The sequence below is a fragment of the Mesoplodon bidens genome (genome assembly GCF_964165515.1).
Source record: "Mesoplodon bidens genome assembly, chromosome: 5".
Lineage (NCBI taxonomy): Eukaryota > Metazoa > Chordata > Mammalia > Artiodactyla > Ziphiidae > Mesoplodon > Mesoplodon bidens.
The window spans coordinates 755829-776364 of NC_138161.1; the positions used below are offsets into that span (position 1 = coordinate 755829).

The 20536-nt window shown below is 53.5% G+C and overlaps 1 protein-coding gene across 19 annotated transcripts in view; it reads right to left on the bottom strand.

The window, feature by feature from the left end:
* The window catches only part of DIP2A (disco interacting protein 2 homolog A), a 93138-nt gene that overhangs the window by 13408 nt on the left and 59194 nt on the right, over positions 1-20536 (bottom strand). For 17 of the 19 annotated variants that reach the window (XR_014015995.1, XM_081235980.1, XM_081235969.1 and 14 more), the window contains 10 exons: positions 19888-20027; positions 17755-17891; positions 17231-17311; positions 16649-16776; positions 14315-14429; positions 8862-9063; positions 7894-8003; positions 7729-7809; positions 5166-5289; positions 100-221 (listed from right to left, as the gene is read on the bottom strand). Coding sequence is in view for 17 of the 19 variants with exons in the window: in XM_081235980.1 (XP_081092106.1) it covers positions 100-221; positions 5166-5289; positions 7729-7809; positions 7894-8003; positions 8862-9063; positions 14315-14429; positions 16649-16776; positions 17231-17311; positions 17755-17891; positions 19888-20027 (1240 nt within the window). In the remaining 2 variants the exon portion in view is untranslated. Of the gene's footprint in view, positions 1-99; positions 222-5165; positions 5290-7728; positions 7810-7893; positions 8004-8861; positions 9064-14314; positions 14430-16648; positions 16777-17230; positions 17312-17754; positions 17892-19887; positions 20028-20536 lie in introns of those variants that run through there. The other 2 variants (XR_014015996.1, XM_081235974.1) reach the window with 2 other exon arrangements.

Below are 20536 nucleotides of genomic sequence, written 5' to 3' on the forward strand. Positions count from 1 at the left end.
GCACAGGGGTTGAAGGCACAAGTGAGTCTCGGCGCCTGGGAGCAAACTGCACACGGGCCCACGGTCAGGTCCGCCCTGCCGGCTGTGGTGCTTGCCTACCTCCACAATCATCTTGACGGTGGGAAGTGTGGTGGCGAGGTTCTGGGGGTGCGGGGGCCGCACAGTGACAGGCACGCAGCCGCAGTACAGGCAGCCGTAGAAGGCGGCAATGAGGTCCACCCCTGGGGAGACACATGGTCAGAGGGCGTCAGCGGGTCAAAGGCGGCTCCCCACGTCCAGGGCCATGGATCCACGAGAAAGACTAGGGGCCTCACCTGCTGTGCTTGAATAAAACCACCCTCCTCCACACTAACAGGGTGTGCACCAAACAGCGCTGTTACGGAGGGACAGAGAGCTACCCCCGCTGCAGGTCAACCCCCGCCCAGACACGGGGAGGTCAAGAGTCGTGGGGGGGTGCGCAGTCACGGCCCAGAGGAGGCCATGGAGGGCGGGTGGGTGAGCTGCCCACCCCGGAAGCCCCGCACCTCTCGCGTGCATCTGCACCCTGACATGGGGGACCTGGCCGCTTCTCCAGGGAGGCCCACACCCCTGGGGATGGGCCAGGATGTCCCTGCCCTGCTCTCAACCCTGCGCCAAAACGTGGGACCACTTGCTGCTCCTTCAACTCTTTCATGTGTTTCAAGTTCTCCATAATTAAAACCGGGGGGAACTGTACATTTCTAACCCATCTTCCCCTCTTTAACTCAGTCCGACTTGAGGACAGCTGAGTCTCACACTCTGGAGACTCCTCCAGAAGCTGTCCTCAAATCACACAAGGCCCTGCCTGACAACATCTGGCTACCAGACACCAGTCTCAGGCTGTTTTGATTCCAGGGTCAAAATAAATACGCAACGTTTAACCCAGCTCACGGGTTTCACCAGATTACAAGTTCACGATGCTCCATCAGGGCCAGGGGTGCTCAGCACGGTCATCTTTACAGGCCTGAGCCTACCCACCAGGGACCACCCATCTGCGCTGTGCTTGTGGGCAGCTCAGGAGACAGAGCCAGCAGGCAGGCCGACACGTGTGTGAGTGTCCTCACACCCAGCAGGGCCACTCTGCCCAACGCGCCACAAAGGTATCACCAAACCGAACACAAGAAAGCACCATCAGCAACTCACTTCCACGAGCTCATGCAGCTCCTGCCGTCCCTGCGTGTGCATCTCCTCCTGTCCTGGCATCACCAGGCGAACATGCGGGGCAGCCCTGTCCCTGCCCGCACCCCACCTGTCTGCAGCTCCCAGAGAGTCACCCCAGGGCCACACACCCCTCTGAGAAGAAAGTCCTGGCCCCTCAGGAAATCAGGAAATGCACAACACACGCGCGTGCACACATGCACACACACACCGGTGTGCATCTGCAAAATACCTGCACCCATTCCCAGCCTTCAAGGAGGGTGGGATCTGCCCTCCAGCTATTAATTATACTCTCCACCTGCTGGTAAGGTTGTAAATTCATAACTTCACCAAGCATTTTCCTTTATTCAATAAACATTTTGTATAAACAGTGTCAAACATGCCCCAAAGAGAGGGAGGCGTCGGGCCTCCTTCTGTCTTTTCTCCTATTCTCCTGTTACTTCAGCGTCCCTCACCCCCAGCATGTCCTCACGCTGCACGCCTGCAGCTGCAGCCCTGAGCCCCGGCGTGGCTGTGGTCCTCCCAGGCTCTCCGCTGGGTGTGGACGGTGACGGCCGGGGCTCCCGAGCAGCTGCGTCCCTGCCTCATCTAGGCCGGGGTGATGTCTGCCTCACACTGAGGCCAGGGAGACGAGAAGAGTGGGAGCTGCAATCAGTGCTGGAGAAAAATGACCGCACGTTCCCAGGACCGGAAAGAGCAGCATATTTGTAATGCCAGTGGGAGTTCTGGAGTGTCCAAGCCGCCACACAGCTGAGTCCAGAAACAAGCCGGGCCGCCAGCTCGCCCTGGCTGCCGGGCAGGGAGCCCTCCATGGCAGCCCCTGGAAAGAGGCCCCCAGATCCCACAAGCAGAGAGAAAGTGCCCAGTACAAGTCGTGTCCTGCCAGACACACTGAAAAGAGACGGTACCCAAAACCTGAGTCAGGAGATCCAGAAGCATGAAAAAGAGGGAGAAAAGGCAGTAACGAAAAAGAACATTTTCCTGATATGAAGATTAAGTGGGCAAGAAAGGGAGAGAGGACCTAGACCCAGGCATCTCCCAGTAAAATTCCTGAACTAGAACCAACAAGCTTCCAGGCAAAACAACAACAAACTTATAAAGGGGGGAAAAAAGAAAATCACCCACAACCCTGGCGAAGCACCTACCAAGACAGAGAAATCTGTGATTCCTGTTCCGGCTAAGGCTCAGGCCGCCAGGGAAAGGGAAAGGTCTTTCGAGTGCCCATCACCCGTGCGCCAGACGCAGGAGAAAAACATCCCCTAACAGCCAAGCAGCAAACTCCCAGAACCAAGACCCCAAGACAAGGCAGGAGAGACAGAGCGGGCGCCAAGCGGGTGAGATGGAGCCGATGGTGAGGATGGGCTGTAGGGGCCGCACTGGGCAGAGTGAGGGGATTCCACAGGAGCCAGGTGGCACCGGAGGGAGCCCAGAGGGCTGGGAGCCCCCAGGAGGCCCAGACGTCCAGACTGGGGAGACGTAGGCATCTTGTTCCCACGACTGAGGGTCTGATCAGAGAGGGCGAGGGACGGAAACCGTTCACCCACTCACCGGTGCCCGTGAGCAGCCATGAGGGTTTGGGCCCAGCAATCCAGCCCAACACAGAGAGGCCACAGAGTGGAGCTCGGGGCTCAGGGTGCGGGGCACAGAAAGAGACGGGGTGGGGGGTGGGGTCCGTGCGGGTGGCCCGGGGGCCAAGTCCCACCCAAGGTACAAGGAAAAGAATCAGGGGCAGATCGTCATCTGTCCGGACAAAGTCAGCAGATAAGAACTTCAGCCCATTTTAACATGTGCTAAAATGCATTAAGAAAATGATGCAAGATATGAAAGAATAACCAAAATCAGAACTAGAAAAAAGAAATGAGGAAAGAAGTAGAAATTATAAAAAATCATTTCAGAAACGAAGATGGAACTAGAAGGAGCCCAAGAGCAAATAAGACAACGGACACAGAAACCACGAAGAGGAGACTGGAAACTCAACGGAGACACTCCTGGAGAAAACGACAGAGAAGACCTAACACGTGGGCCATGGGAGCAGGAAGGAGATGCAAAGAAAATCAAAGCAAGGGAAGGGACAGAGAAAAGACTACAGTTCTAGAAAACTTCCTTAAAATTAAAAAAAAAAAAGATTTGCAGCTTCTTATTTAAAGATACCTTATACATTGTACGGCATTGATGGTATAGTGGTGAGCGTAGCTGCCTTCCAAAGATTCCTTAGGTAAGAGAACGCTGCCCTGTAATAATCAATGTTAGAACCATATGCCGGACTTTAAGAAGGGAAAAAAAATGTCCTTTTGGCACCTAGAGCAAAAAGGCCAGTGACTCATAAGAGGAAGAAAATTAGATTATCGTCAGACTTGATGCTTAAGGCCAGGAGAAAATGGACACATATTTGAGAGGCTCAAGAAAAGAAAATGTGAGTCAGGGTTTTTTTTTATCTAGCAAAAAACAACTTTCATTACGAAGTGTACAGATGGTTACCAACAGGCAAGAACTCAAGGGATACTGCTCCCATGAACCCTTCCCGAGAAACCAATCAGAGAACCAGCGTGGCAGAAAGAGACTGAATGCAGGCACCAGTGCACCGAGGGTGCAGAGAGGCCGGCTTTGCAGGCCGCCAGCCCCGCCCGCCCCGGCGACACAGAGAGCACAGCTACAGGGAAAGCGGGTGGAGAAAGCACGTGTGGAAATATTTAAGCTGCTTCCAAAAATCACACAGGTGGTCACATATTACTACCGTTATTTTGGGGGTGCTGCTTGTGACACAGGATAAAGCAAGTGAGTGATCTTGGGATATTTGAATTCTATCGACTCCCATCCTGGAGAATCAGGATTCTCAGTAAGGAAGAAGGGAGACACAGGCGTAAAGCAGACAGAACGTCAAGAAGGGTTCAGTAAAAGCCTGTAACCCTGAATCTGATCGGGTGCAACAATATGAACTCATGAGGCACTGCCTGTCTCCGAGATATAATTATTACACTCATTTTAAATCAGAGCTCTGTTCAAGGAAAGGGCCAACGGCCAGCGGCCAGCCCAGGAGGGACGAGCCCCTGGCCCAGACTGGTGCTGTGAACACCAGGCTCCACGGAGAACTGGCCGGGGCACCTGGTCCCAGCAGACAGCAGGAGGCATCAGGACAGGAGGTCACACCCGGGGACGTGGGAGCAGCTCCCACTAGAGTGTGACGAGAAACAGAATTCATTTTGTTGATAGAAGGAAAGAAGCAACACTTACTCTACCTTTCACAGCTGAATTCTACCACTGGGTGACCAGATACTAATGAGGGCAAATGTCTGTTTATAGTTTATGGCTGATAAGTGAGAAAGAAAGGACAGAGTTAGAACACCACCGTCTAGTGACCCTTAAAGCATTAATGAATGCGGGACAGAGAATGTCAACGGCGTGCTAATTCTGCAAAAGAAAGAAACAGCCCGACAGCGCTTAGGGTCTTGCGAGGGAGTCTGACTGGGGTTCCCTGTGGGAGCCCAGGAGCAGCAGCCCGGCACACAAGGAGCCACTCCAGACGGCGGGGACGCTCCAGGGCCACAGAAGAGACAGACAGAGGGCAGCCTGCACGTTAAAGGAGACTTAAAAATATATCAGATTTAAAGAAACTTGGCAGACTAAACTGTGATGACTAGGACGCTCATCTGTGTGATCAAATTATGGAGAAATGGTGACCACAGAGGTCAGGACAGAGGCTACTTTTGGAGAATGGAGGAGGTGGCTGGGACGGGAAAAGCAAAGATCCATTTCTCGACCTGGTTGGTGGTTACAAGGGTGTTTGCTTTCTAGTAATAAAACAGAGGGGAGAGATGAGGGGAGAGATGCGGGAAGAACAGCCAGATGAAGAAAGCAAACAGAAAGGAAAGGCTGCACTAAGACAGGCAAGAGTGGACTCACAATTACATACAAGTGCTCACAGGGGTGCAGGCACGCGTGACGGGAGCGCAGGGTGGGCACGGGCAGAGGGCAGGCTGGCAGGTCCTTACCTGGGGGGTAGACCAGGGCCACGTGGGCCCCGGTGGTCAGCCTGGCCTTCTCCATCAGAGCAGCGGCCACTCTCTCAGCCTTTCTGTGCAGCTGGATGCAGGTGGTGGTGCTGGTGACTGTGCCCTAGGAAAGCAATCGTGGGCACTGCTGAGCGGGGGGCGGGGGACGACCCATGGACACTCCGTGCACAGCCCGTGTCTGAGCCCCTGTGGTCAGGTACCAGGACAGGTGCCACCCCAGACCCGTCTGCAGTCTTCTCAGAGCCTGGTCGTCCACCACGGCCAAAGACTTGGCGATTGAAGAAAACCCTTTTGGCCATTATGATAAAATATTCTAAATATAACAGTATTATAAAGAATAATGTAATAAATATCCAGTTTTTCATTACCTAGTATTTTGCCACGTTGTTTCAATGTCTCTTTTATAAAATAAATCACCACCACTCTACATACGCCCCCAATTCCATCCTCTCCCTCCCTAAAAGCAACCCTTATCCTGAATATAAACACACATAAGCAAATGAGAAACAGTAAATACACGCCCCTAAGCTGAACCCTGACTCATGTTCAGGCACCCCATCCACCAAGTCCCAGGGCCTGGGTTGCCGCAGGCTGCTCTTTCAGGGAGCCTGGGTGGACGAGTGGCTGGCGGGGCGCCCCGCACCTGGTTCTCCGCGGAGGAGAGCTCGGCTGGGGACCAGCTCCGAGCTGACCCTCCCTCCCCCTGCCGACCCGAGTCAGGCCTCACAGCTCTCTCGGCCCTTCTCAGGAGAAGTACGGCGCCACTCAGCCTAACCACCACTGGCCTGCAGGACAGCCCGGCACAGCGTCCAAACCCCTCACTGCTCCTCGGCCGGGGCCCCACCACGCAGGTCCGGGGGCTTTGCACAGCAGGTCAGACTCTCCTCACACTCAAGCTGAGGTACAGAGCGCCATGCCGGGCACGCGCCGGGAGACCAAAGGCCCAGAGCCCCCCCCCCAGTCCCCAAGGCTAGGGGCCACCTCGTGCCAGGGACACCACCTGCCAGGCACAGGCCTCCTCCCGGGTCGAAGGCCGGCATATCCTTGGAGACTTAAGGACAATTCAAACCTGAGAAGGTTGACAAGCCAAAAGAAGTGCAAAAACTTACAAGTTTTTGGAATGCACCTGGAGAAGGCCAGGTGGTCTTCTGTTGGTTCCTCCTGAGCTCTGAGCTTTAAAGACGATCATGGGGTCTTCTGGGCTGACCGTGCTCCTGGTGGCATCTCTGGACACGCCCACTCACAGCCCCCTCCTCCCTGGGAAGCGGCCCATCTGCACAGGCGCTCAGCCCCCACGCAGGCCACCCTCGATCCCGCGGGCCTGCCTCTGACCCCCGCTCACACGCATCTGCATCCCCACGTCCTCTTCTCTGAATGGCCATCTCTCACCTGGACCACGGCCCCCTGGCCCGCTGCTCCCACCCTTGCCCTCTTACAATCCAGAGGAATCGCTTGGGATCACGGGCCCCGTCACACCCCTCACGGCTCACGCCTGGGGTCAGTCCAGTGCCCTGGCCTCACCGCCTCACAGCCCCGGCTGCACTGATTTTCAGCTTCTCACCATGAGCTGACTTTATCTTGGTCAACTGTTACTTATTGGCTTTAGAATTCCATCAGCCATAAAACAAGTGTCTACTGAACACCTTCCAGATCTGCAGATACATGTGAACCAGGAAGACAGCTCTTCTCCTGAGCACTGGTTTTCTAGCAGGAAGACTTAATTCACTGTCCGGCGAACAGGGGCCTTTTTTATCTTCTTTAACACTGCGTATGTAGCAGGCATCAATCAATATTTTTGAATGAAGGAGCAGTGGTCAGTAACGAGCAGGACTGAAAGCCAGGCTGGTGTTTCTCTCGCTGTTGTTTTTTGGCTGCACCATGCAGCATGCATGATCTTAGTTCCCCAGCCAGGGATTGAACCTGGGCCCCCTGCATTGGGAGTGCAGAGTCTTAACCACTGGACCACCAGGGAAGTCCCAAGGCCAGTGTTTCTAAGACGTCAGAGCGCGAGCGTCCTCGTGGGCCCGCGAGCGCCTGACAGCAAGTCATGCAGGGTTTTCATTGTTATTTTTCATGTTTTCATAGTTTGTCTACTGGCCCGCAACTTACAGTTTCTCCTTTATACCCTAGAAGCCCCTGGTATCGTGTAACGCCCACTGAAATGTACCCAGGATCAGGGCAGTAAGCAGTATTTGTCATGTTAAAGCTATCAACAAATGTAGAAAGTCTAAATTCCTAATCTTTACAAAATAAACATTTCCTTTTAGTTCACTTAGGAGTACTTACATGTATACTATTCATAATCAAAAGACAAGGTAATGAGAATTTTCCTGTTAAATGTAAAAACCCCAGAAAGGTAACTGTGTGGCTTGTGTGGAAGCTGAGGCTCCCACAGAGAGAGGCAGGCCAGCCGGGGCCTGGGTGCCAAGGCTCGCTGTTCTCCAAACGTGAGGCCTCGAGTCTGAGCACCACGGCTGGGAAACAGACCTCGGCCCCTCTCCTAGGCAGGCAGCACGTGGCCCGCAGGTGCGGGCGGCCTCACCTTGGCGCTGAGCAGCAGGAAGAGCAGGTGCTCGGGCGTGGTGCTGGCCCGCCAGCGCAGCACGTCGGGCAGGAACAGGAGCTGCGGGGCGCGGGGGGCGCTCAGAGCTGGCGGCTTCCCACCCGTCAGGGAGGCCCCCTACTCCCCCCAGCCGCCCGCCCTTACCTTCCTCGCCTGGTCACTGTCCTCCAGGTGAGACAGCTCCCTCCCTGAGGCCTGAGCGAGTCTCTTCCCAGCGACCAGATTCCCAACAATCATGGAGGCTGGTCCAACCTCTAGAAAACGAGGGGGGATTGCGAGTGAGAGGTGGGTGACGTCTGAGAGGTAATCATCACACAGCTTTTTATTTGAACAGGCAGGCATTTAATTCTTCACTATGATAAAGGTGTTCGGGAAACCAGCTACAAGGGTTACACTAAGTGACAAACAGAATCTCTCTTACAAACGAGCCAGATGAAGACATGGCAGAAGCCCTGGGGAGATATGATCTGACCTCAGCCACAGCTAAACTCTTAATGTATTTATCTCATTGTTTTACTGGTTGTGTTTCATTTAATGGTATTTTTTGTGTTTAATAATCAACAAAGGTTAGCATTTACTAAAAATTTACATAACCAAAGGAATGAAAAACCGTACATAAGAGTTAAACCAGGGAAGGGAAGTTGACCGTTTGCTGAGGCTTCCTAGGTCCCGTCAACCCAGTGACAGTGGCTGATGACAGAGCCGAGGAGCGGCACGCGCGGCGCCCACAGGCCCCGTGGCCTTGGCGTGGCCGGCCGCCCCACGGCACAATGATGGCCACGGCGGCGGCGTTTTAGATTCCGAGCTCCAGGGCTGCTCTCAGGCATCATCAGTTCTGCCCCCAGGGAGCAGCCTCCACAGCTCAGACGCCAGGCCTGAATCCAGTCCTGGGGTGGGTGCTAACAGGCGGGGGGAACCCCCATGCTGGGGACGTGAGGTTGTGCTCTCCTTCCGGGGGGGCAGGAGGTGGGGACCAACCCGGTGTGCCGTTCGCTCTGGCTCTTAGCCCCGATCCCAGAGATGGAGCGTTCAACAGGGCTGCACCAGTTAAACACAAGTGTAGCTGCCGCAGTCTGAAGACGGAATAGACGTGTTGTGTGATGTACACTAACCTGGCTGCTTCTGGCGAGGCTTGGGAAGGTTGGTAACACACGTGTGAGGGCACATTAACACGTTACATGGGTGCAGCATCCCCTCCAGAAAGCGCTGCTTGGTTTCAGAAACGTGAATCCCTCCTAGAGGGGCCTTGGGCAAGGTGTTCGCAGGAACCAGGGCCAGACAGTACACGCCCACCTGGTGGATGCTGTCGATGGCCTGGAAGGGGGGGCATGAGACAGAGAACTGTGACCTCTGGGACGTTTTGTTAGAAGAGAAATGTGGCGAGGCGAGTGTGCATTTCCTATCACTTACACACACGTTCTGTGTATGTGCATAATCGAATATAAATCTGTAACTGCTCACATTAAAAAAAAGCCATAAAAGCAGTTAAGTGACTTCCTGTGGGAGAAGCAGTGAACAGCAAGACAGGCAGAAGCTGGACTCCTCTGAATACACCTTGCTTTCAAATTTGGAACCATGTGTATATTTTACACACAAAAAACTTAAAATTTAAAAAAGCAATTCCTAACAACTGAAAGCAAAATAAAACAAATGAACTCAACCAAAGTGGAATCAGGTTGGTGGCACAGCCCCACAGAGAGAATCTATTTAGAGTGACTTTAAACACAGGAATTTCATTAATCCAGTCCCATGGGCAAAAAGAATTGAAAAAACATCTTAAGCTGCACTCGGAAATTTCACACTTGAGACGTAGCGTGGAGACGGTTATTTGGAGACTGTGGTGTGTGCAGAGTGGCCTCAGGACATGAGTACCTCTGCTGGGAAGTATCACCACTGCAATTTTTCATTGTGGAGAAAGATCGGTGACTTAAGAAAAAACCCTGAGGTCTTGAGCTGGAACTAGCAGCATAAACCCATGATGCAGGTAATCTTGCAAGCACGTGGACATCATCTCCTACTCTGTCCACTGAAAAAAAGCCAGTAACATCAAGTTCCCAGACAGTGCCCAAATTCCATTTCCCCTAGAAGGCAGCGGGGCCCCAGTAGTGTCGGGTCTAAGACACAAAATGCACCACCTCCCCAGGAATCGAACTTCCTGTTCCCGGGTGTGGCCTCAAAGAACCCCGGAGGTGTGTCTAAAGGGCTCAAGAGCCAGTCCGAAGAGGCTCCCACTGACCACTGTCAAAAATATAACAACTATAATCCACTAGTTCGTAGTGAGACAAAAACCAAAACATCTCCAGGAAGCCAGCTCAGGACCCTGAAATCAACCCTAGATCTCGTGTTCCTGCCCAGCCTCCAGGTCCCCCAGCGACTTCAGTGCTCTCTGTAGAAGACCCTTCCAAAGCTGTTGCGTTAATGATGAGGAAGGAACAGGATTGAAGCAGCAGCCCCATGAAGCCCTAACAAACCAGCGGACACAACATGCCACCTCCCATGAGACTGTCAGCCAGAAAATCGAGCCCAAGTCTGATCAAGCCTCAAGATCTACCCACCGACAGACACGCAGGAAGTACAGGAGACAGAGGAACGCACTGAGCGACACGGCAGAGGTACAGCCGTCAGAGCCCAGGACGGGGGGACGTACTGGACGAACAACCTGCCTCTGTCAATAAACAAACTGTAAGAAAAATATGACAGAGGAGGAGCTATACATTAAAAAAGACTTAAAAGCCTGGCCTCACCAAGTGCAATTTTTACCTTATTTTGATCCTGAGTTTAACACACATACTAAATATTAGGTAATCCAGGAAATTTGAATAGTGACTAAATATGTAATTATATATATATATAATTATATATACAATTACAGCCAAAAGAACAAAATACCTAGGAATAAATTTAACCAAGGAGGTGAAGGACACATGTACACTTAAAACTATGAGACACTGATGAAAGAAATTGAAAAAGATACAAATAAATGGAAAGATATTCTGAGTTCATGGATTGTAAGAATTAATATTGTTGAAATGTCCATACTACCCAAAGCCATCTGCAGATTTAATGCAATATCAAAATACCCATGACATTTTTCACAGAACTAGAAAATACAGTCCTAACGTTTGTACGGAACCACAAAAGACCCTGAATTGTCAAAGCAATCTTAAGAAAGAAGTACAAAGCTACAAGTATCATGCTCACTGATTTCAAATACCATAAAGCTATAGTAATCAAAACAGTGTGGTACTGGCACAAAAACAGATGTAGATCAATGGAACAGAATAGAGAGCCCAGGAAAAATCCCACACATATGTGGTCAGTTAACTTACAACAAAGGAGACAAGAAGACAACAGGGAAAGAGAGCCCCCTCAATAAATGGTGTTGGGAAAACTGGACACCACACACAAAACTAATTCAAAATAGATTAAAGACTTGAATGTAAGACCTGAAACCGTAAAACTCCTAGAATAAAACAGAGGCTATGGTAAACTCCTTGATATCAGTCTTGGTGATGATTTTTTTGGATTTGACACCAAAAGCGAAAGCAACAAGAGCAAAAATAAACAAGTAGTACTACATCAAACTAAAAGGTTTCTGCACAGCAAAGGAAACCATCAGCAAAACGAAAGGAACATATTGAATGGGAGGAAATATTTGCAAATAATATATCTGATAAGGGTTAAGATCCAAAATATATAAGAAACTCATACAACTCAACAGCAAAAAAAAAACAAAACAAAAATCAAATAATGCAATTAAAAAATGGGCAGAGGACCTGAATAGACATTTTTCCAAAGAAGACATATAAATGGCCAACAGGTATATAAAAAGATGCTAAACATCACTAATCATCAGGAAAATGCAAGTCAAAACCACAATGAGATATCACCTCACACCCGTTGGAATGGCTATTATCAAAAGGACAAGAAACAACAAGTGTTGGTGAGGATGTAGTGAAAAGGCAGCCCTCGTGCACTGTTCGTGGGAAAGTAAACTGGTGCTGCCGCTATGGAAAACAGTATGGAGGTTCCTCAAAAAACTAAAAATGGAACTACTATATGATCCACCAATTGCACTTCTGGGTATTTATTGGAAAAAATCCCAAAATGCTGGACATCCCTGGTGGCGCAGTGGTTAAGAATCCGCCTGCCAATGCAGGGGCACTGGTTTGAGCCCTGATCCGGGAAGACCCCACAGGCCACGGAGCAACTAAGCCCGTGTGCCACAGCTATTGAGCCTGCACTCTAGAGCCCGAGAGCCACAACTACTGAGGCCCATGTGCCTAGAGCCCATGCTCTGCAACCAGAAAAGCCACCGCAATGAGAAGCCCACACACCGCAACAAAGAGTAGCCCCTGTTCACCGCAACTAGAGAAAGCCTGCATGCAGCAACGAAGACCCAACGCAGCCAAAAACAAATATATAAGTAAATTAAAAAAAAGCAAAATGCTAACTTGAAAAAAAGTATGCACCCCTCTGTTCATTTAGTATTATTTACAACAGCCAACATACCTAAGCATCCATCAATGGATGAATGAAGAAACTGTGGTACACACACACACACACACACACACACACAGGAATATTACTCAGCCATAAAAAAGAATGAAATCTTGCCATTGGCAGCAACATAGATGGACCTTCATAGTATTATGCTAAGTGAGATAAATTAGATGAAGAAAAACAAAAACATATCTCTTACATGTGGAATCTAACAACAAAAAGATGAGCTCATAGACATAGAGAACAGATTGGTGGTTGCCAGAGGTGAGGGGCGTTGGGGGTGGGAGAACTGGGTGAAGGCGTCAAAAGGGAGAAACTTCCAGTTATAAGGTGATAAGTACTGGGGATGCCATGTACAGCATGGGACTGCAGTTAATAATGCTGTGCTGTGTGTTTCAAAGTTGCTAAGAGAGTAGATCTTAAAAGTGCTCACCACGAGAAAAAAATTCTGTAACTCTGTATGTTGACGGACCTTCACTAGACGTAGTGACTCTTTCACTATATATACAAAATCAAATCATTATGTGGTACACCTGAAACTAATACAGTGTTACATGTCAATTATACCTGAATAAAAATTTTATTGTTAATTTTTAATATGTGATACTGGTACTTCTTTTTTAAAGAAAGAAATACTCAAATTTACAGGTAAAATCTGTGAGTCCGGGATTTGCTTCAAAGCGCTCCCAAGGGAGAAGCTGGGAGGATGGGTGGGGCATGGCTGGGGCCTTGACTGTCGGTCATTGCTGAAGCAGTGATGGACACACAGGGGTTTTTACACTCTCCTTTGTATGTTTCGTATATTAGAAATATTCCATAACAAAACATTAAAATTTTTCATTAAAAATAAACGTTGTGGGCTTCCCTGGTGGCGCAGTGGTTGAGAGTCCTCCTGCAGGGGACACGGGTTCGTGCCCCGGTCCCGAAAGATCCCACGTGCCGCGGAGCGACTGGGCCCGTGAGCCATGGCCGTTGAGCCTGTGCGTCTGGAGCCTGTGCTCCGCAACGGGAGGCCACAACAGTGAGGGGCCTGCATACCACAAAATCAATCAATCAATCAATCAATCAAATAAACGCTGTAAATATTAGTAGAAAAACCGATCCTCTGAAGCTCAAGAGCTCCCTGGCCTCCCTGACACTGGACCTTGTCTGCTCTGTACAAGTGTCCTTTCTTAGGTGGCTGGGGCTGAGCACACGCCACACAACCAACCAGAGCTGTAGGGGCACCAGAGGGCTTCCCTGAAAAGCCGCCAGGACTGAAATTCACCCAAAGATTTGTACACTATTGTCCACAGTAGCCTTATTCACAATAGCCAAAAAGTAACAACCCAATGTCCACCAAGGTGTGAACAGATAAGCAAAAGAACACAACTTGGCAATAAAAAGGAATGAGCCACTGATACACACACCACGAGGAACCACACAAACGTGATGCCAAGGGAAAGAATGCCAGACCAGGAGCCCACACTGAGATTCGTCTGCACGGACGTCCAGGGCGGGGGCAGGGCTCATCCCTGGCGACACAAAGCAGCCAGCAGTTCCCCGTTAGACGGGAGCGCTCTTACCTGTGGTTACCTGGGTGCGTACATTTGTCAAAACTCATCAACCTGGACACTTGAAAATGGGCTCCTTCTACACGTAAGTTACATTCAGTAAAGCTGAGCGGACGTTTAGCTTGTGCTCTTTACTGAAGGCAAAGTTTACTCCCTTCCCCGCAAAAGAACTTGTTGAATCTAGTTCAGTACTTAAGGATGTAAACGTGGATGTGTAGGGAAGGACAGCACACAGCACACGGGTGAGGCCGGGGGCACATGCGTGTCGAACGGGTGTCACGAGGTGGGAAGCACGCGGAGCCCTAGCCCAGGCACGAGGGGTTCACTGGGCCCCGCTTCCAGCCTTGCTACACGTTTGAAATTCTCAAAGCACAACAGTGGAAACACCAATGCGTGCAAGTTTGCATCTCTCACCCGGGTGGACGGCAGCTCCGCGGGGCCGCCCCTCACCTCAAGGGTCAGTCGGCCCGCGCTCAGCTGGTGCCCACCGTGTGCCCACACGCACCCACCTGCAGCACACGGCTCATCCACTGGAAACTGTCCTCCTCTGAGGCGTCGGGCCGTTGCTCTGCCACCAGCACGATCCGGTCATCGTGCAGCACCGTCACGGAGAACACCGCGATCCTGGGGGAGGAAGGGACAGAGATGAGCGCCCGGCAAGGGGGGCCGGGACGCGGATGCCCCATCCCGCCCAGACGGAAGCCGCAGCAGGGCTGGAGGTAGACGCTGTCCAACAGAATTTAAAGGGAAGCAGCCACAAACCTCCTCCAATGTGGATGAAATAAGTTTCGATTCACAAAACAGAGAGGACTTCAGTGCACAGCAAACAACCAGGCACACGTTGTAAAAGAACGTTTTCCTTAACTGCAATGTTAATCTATGTGATGTACTTCTTTATGCAGAAATCTCTGTCGAGAAGTTCTGTTAATCATCTATTTCTTTGTCCAGGTGAAATCTCACCACTCGTCACTCCGCTCCTGTCTGTGGCTGACGGCAGTGGTCTTCTTTCTCGCGTCTTATCAAAGAAGTTCAACGTGTTCTCCTTTTCTCTGTGCTGCCTTTTTCTTCCTTTGGACTTTGAGTGGATTCTCTTTTTCTTTATGAGACAAGTATCTGTCTCCCCATCACGCCCATCCTGCTGGCATGGCTGCCAAGCTAGCTCTGGGACCTCACAGACCTACCTTCTCTGGCTTGCTCCTTTGGCCACTACACACACAGGTATGCACGCGCACACACGTGCACCCACTCTCTTTTAATGCAACAAACTTTACGCAGTATTAGCATTTCCTTACTTTCACACATCTTGTTTCTCTTAGTACCTCACCCAAGAGCGTTTTCACAAACATGGTCTTTTTGTGACAAAACTTCTGAACCTTACGTACCCAAGAATACTTTTACTGCAACTGCACGATTAAGTGACATCTTGGGATGAATATAAAATCTAGGATAAAAGTTCCTCTGAAAAACTTAAAACATTACTGCACTGTCATCCTCTGGCTCCAGCCCCTCTGCCGGGGAGTCTGACGCATCCTGGCTGGAGGCCCAGCCCACTGACTCCCTTCCTCCGGGTCCAGACACCCACCCCCCACCCTGAGTCCGCTCTCAGGATGCCAGCCCTTCTTGCTCCACTTCCCTCTTAATTTTTCTTCTTAATTTCTTCTAATTTTTCCTAACTTCTGGAGAAAGCTCTTGATCTGGCTTTCCAGCTGACCAGCTCACTCTCCAGCTGCCTCTGCCCTACATTTACTCCATCTGCTAAACACCGTCCTGTCGGGATGCCGTGACCTCGTCCAGTGCACAGCTCCTCCCTGGTGGACGCAGGTAGGCCGCCTCTCCATCCGCGGGTACGACCACCCTGCACCCTGCACCCAGCTAGTCACTGGACCGGTGTCACCTCCAGATGCCATCAGGAGTCGGTGGCCATGCGAGGCTCCCTGACGCACCCAGGAGCAGGCGTGGGCTACCCCAGCATCCCCTCGGTGGACACTTGCACTGACGGTGTCTCCGGTTTCTGCTGTGAGTCCTGTTGAGTCCTGTGCACCCCGGCTCCAGGCTGCATGCACCCACCAGCCTGCCCGCCCTGCTGGTTTCTCCCAAGTGCTTATTTGCAGCCGTCATCCTGACCCGGGGAAGGGCCGGCAGAACATGCTGACCTACCACTGGCAGAATTCTCTGATCGTTTCTTTAACGTATATTCAAAGGACGGCTCCAGCCAGGCTCACAGGCGCCCTAGCTTGAGTAACGAATTACCTTGAGAAGAATACAGTGAAGAAATGCAGTGGCTGACTGGACCAACTAGGAGAAGGGGCCGCCTCCTCCAGGACAAAGAGCTCGGAGCTGGACAAGCTGGACAGGGCACCCGGGGCCCAGGCCAGGGGCCCCCTTACGTGCTCTATGGACGTGAGAATCTAAAGTGACTGCCTAACACATTCAGAGAAGGCGAACTGACTCTATACCAGGAGACAACGGCCTCAGGTGATTTCAGGCAAAAGGGCGCCCTCCGCTCCAGCCCGCACTCCCGAGGCTCTCGGGCAGCTGCCCAGGTGCCCTCGCCCTCACACGCACGGTGCCCTGTGTGGTGTCTCGGCCCGGTCTCCAAGCCCAGGTCGAGGTCTGGATCTCACCCTCTAAGGAGCCATGAGCTCCGTGGACGGTGAGGACTCCAACTTGGGCATCCTCGCTGCAAATGTCATCCTGTTCTTTGTGAAGTTCCTCTGATGAACAGGAATCTTTAGGTTTTGTGTATTCAAATCACTGGGCTTTCCTTCCACTGCAGGAGACCTCTCGGAGGTTAACTAGAGAAGGAACCTAAAGGCACGGCAAGGGGACCCGCAGCGCATCACCTGCCTCTGTAGACAAACTTCATGGGCTCCACGGCCAGTGCGGTAGCCACGATGTCGTCCGCGTTGTGTCTGCGGACCCCCACCACCATCAGCCCGTCCAGCTTGCCCACGACGAAGACCAGGTTATCCTGAAGGCAAGGATGCTGGTCAGGCCCCGGACATGTGGGCAGGCCCTGTGGCTCAGGCCCTGCTACAGAGACCCGACAGCTTGGAGACCAAGTAACTCGCAGACAGGGCCAGCGGGGCCCCTGCCCATGGTGACAGGGAGACCCGGGCAGGGGCCACCAGGGGTGAAGGGGCCCTAAGCCTGGCGGGCTTTCGGGGGGGTTGGCGAGGGGGCACCCAGGGCTGGCGTCAGCACCGGAAAGGTCAGAGATGGGAATGCAGCTGAGGGTGAGGTCTGTTAGGGACTTGATGCTCCTGCGCTACAGGCAGGGCTCCCCAGCTCGGCCCCAGTGACGTTCTGGAGGCCAGGACTCTGTCGGGAGGGGGGGGGTCCTGTGCACAGGGGATGCGGAGCAGCACCCCTCCCCAGCTCTGAGCCCATCTGCAGGCCCAGGTCTGCCAGCGGGACATACTCACAGGCCCGATGAAGCCTAGCAGCCCCGTCCTGGTGAAAGGTCTGTCGGAAATGGGCGCGCCCCCTGCCGTGACTGGGACGGTCTGCACAAAGTGGAGAGGACAAGGTCAGGCGTGGTCCACAGGGATCAAGCGAGCGGCAGGCGGGCGGGAGAGAGGGGCCGGCACGCGCTGCCCGCGCCAGGCGTGGCTCCTCAGATGGCATCACTGCGCCTCCCTGGAGGGGAGTCCCTGCCGTCTGGTGAGACCCCCTTCAGGCTCCTGGCCTCCACGGCCCGTGCTCCCCCTCCCGGCCTGTCCCGTCCCCGCCTGGGGGCTGGGGGGCACTTGCTGGACTCTCCTGACGACCCCACGGCTCCAGCCCAGAGGCCGGCTTCCCTGGGCCAACCTGGATCCGTCAGGGCCACGAGGCGCCCACGTAGGGCTGGCCTGCCAGAGCGGGCACTGCCGAGAGCCGCACTGTCCCCTCCCACCCCTCCGCAGCTGTGGACTTGACTTTAGCACAAAGGTAGGGACCAGGCGCGGACCTCAAAGATGTTCTTTGTGATCCCGAGCAGCCCATAGTACGCTGTCGCCGTCGCGCTGGAGTTGACGCAGATTTCTCCAACTTCATCGGTCTTACAGAGGTAAGGGTTCCCCTCCACCTTCACAACACACACATTAGCTAAAGAGAGAAAACAACCCTCAAGGGCATGAACAAAGAGGACACTGAGATGGGTCATCCCCAGAGACCCACGGGCTTGGCCTCTGCAGGGTGGACACGAACAGTTCGTGTGCTCCAGGCTGGGACACTCACACCCCTCTGGCCACAAGCCTGTGTGTTCTACACGCGGTACGTGAAGGTGACAGAAACGCTCCTAGTCACGCGGGCTCTGTCGTCCCCCCCCCCCGGCACTGCCCTCCTGAACCCGCAGGAGATGGGAGGTGCCATCCGCTCACACCTTTGCCTTTCGGGCTGGCTCCCACACCAGGCCTGACGACCCCACCTGAGCGTGGGCCCCTCCCGCGGCCCCACCCACAGCCCCATGACCCCCTTCTGTCTTCACCAAGCAGCACGCCCGCCGACGCGGCGGCCTGTGGCCCAGAGCCTCGGAAGGGCAGACAGCAGAGGGTGGCACTGCTGCACGTGCGTTTCCCCCCAGATCCGTGCACTCGTCTGCATTCTAATACAACAGAGACCCGCCCATGCCACAACCAGACCAAAAGGGACAACCCCGGCGTGCCGTGGTAACACAACCCTGGGGCTGACACAGAGAAGGCTGTGCACCTGCTGAAAACAAGACCCCCCAGGTCCTCACTGACTCAGACCTGCAACAATCCCGACAACAGACACACACACCCCCAGGGGAGCACGTGCACACATATGCACCCCAAGGGAGCATGTGCACATACACCACCCCCCGAGGGAGTACGTGCACACACACACACACACCACCCACACCCGAGAGAGCACACACATGCCCGAGGGAGTGTGTGCACACACACAGAACCTGGTCCAAGTTTAAGAATAAAACGAAAGTCCTTATACTTTCAATCAAAAGAATCACCTATTATAGTATTTCACCATCTTTTAAAGAATTACTGTGTTCGCCACATAACAACTAATGATCAGAAAGACCCTGCCTCCTTCCCCTGATAAAATGTTTATGCTGGAGTTCCTGCCTCTACAGAACCTCTGAGTCCTTATTTTTGGTAGACTTATGCAAGGAAAAAACACAACTCACACTTCTAAGAAAGTGGAACTAGAAACAAACTCAAACGTCCAGCCTTGTTCTACGTGTTCGATCTCTGGCACACGCACAGGCCCAGACCGCGGCCCGTGGCCCTCCCGCTGGTTCCCAGCCTGTCCCTGAGCGCGGGCGGCTCACACCCTGCCCACACAGGCCCTGTACCCTGGGGAGCAGCGGACGGGGTGACTGGCGCAGAGATGGGGCCGCTCTCCGGAGGTGACCAGGTGGGTTGGCCCGCTGCCTGGAGCCCAGGAGGGCCAGCATGGGGAGGAGGGCAGCTGGAGCAGCCGCAGGGTCACCGCGGTGAGGGGCGCTCCCCAACTCAACAGTGCCACAGGGCCTCCCGGGCCTGGCTCTGCTCTCGACTCTCCCCCACGACTCTGCACGGGGTCCCGCATGTGCTCGCGCCTGCGGGGGAGCTGCAGGGCACAGCGCCGTCACCGTCCTGCGCTCGCCAGCTGCCACGGCAGCACAGACACCCCACGACGCACGCGTCATCCGGGCCCGGGGCCTTTCTGGGAGCACAGGGATCCCTGGGAACCTTCAGGGCCACACTGCTCCCCTAACAGGCCCTTGTCAGGATGCAGAGACAGTCTCATCACCGGGTTACTTGCAGGCATCGAGGGTTGACGCCCGGCCTCGGGAGAGGCGTGACGACTGCCTGGCGCGCAATGAGCACCCAGAATCCAAGCTCTGGCACCACTTCCCCAATGGTGGGGAACCAGAGTCCGGCTCACAGGCCATAGACACACCCCGTATTTTAGCGCAACTTTAACTTGATACAAAGGGAGGCAAAAAGCAAAAAATATGTTACAAGTTAAAATCCCAATTCACACGGGGACTCATCTGAAGCCCTCTGGTGCTTGCATGCTCCAGAGCCTTTGCTGCCACCCAGCCGCAGGACAAGACCATCCCCAGCTGTGACCTCACCTCCAGGCATCACCTGACCGACGTCCTGAACCGTCAGGACCGAGAGCTTCTCTTCCGCGTCCAGTCGGATCACCCCGTGACTGAGGCAGCTCATCGACAGCACAGCTCTTCTTGGAGGAGGGCCCCCCAGGTCAGGCGGCCTGGAAACAAAACTGATTAACTGACAAGGGGACAGAGCCCGTGGGCGTGGGACCATGGCCCCCTGCCGACAGGACGATGAGCAGCCAGGTGCCCGTCTATGCCGGGTGTGGGGACGTTGGCTGCAGGACCTCGGGGGGCAGCGTGTCTCCACAGGTCTGCACGATGCCCCACCCCACGCACTCCTCTGCAGGTGGGCCCTGTGGGCCGCAAGGACGCTTCCACCAGGCCGTCCTGGGACATCCCCCAGAGCCCCGAGCAGCAGGTGAGCGGAGCGACACGCTTCCTGGGAGCAAGCCTGCGAGCACCAAAACCAGGGGAAGGAGCCTGGGACCGCACGCAGGAAGGACGAAGGGCCGGCCACTCCCCAGCCCGCGCCAGCCCGAGACCATCGAACTGCCGGCAGAACTGCCCTGAGCAGCCCTTCCCAACTCCTGACCGCAGGAAGCAGGAGAGGGAGGAAAGTGACTGCTGCTGTTTGCGACGCCAAGTTTGGGCCTGATTAGTTTCG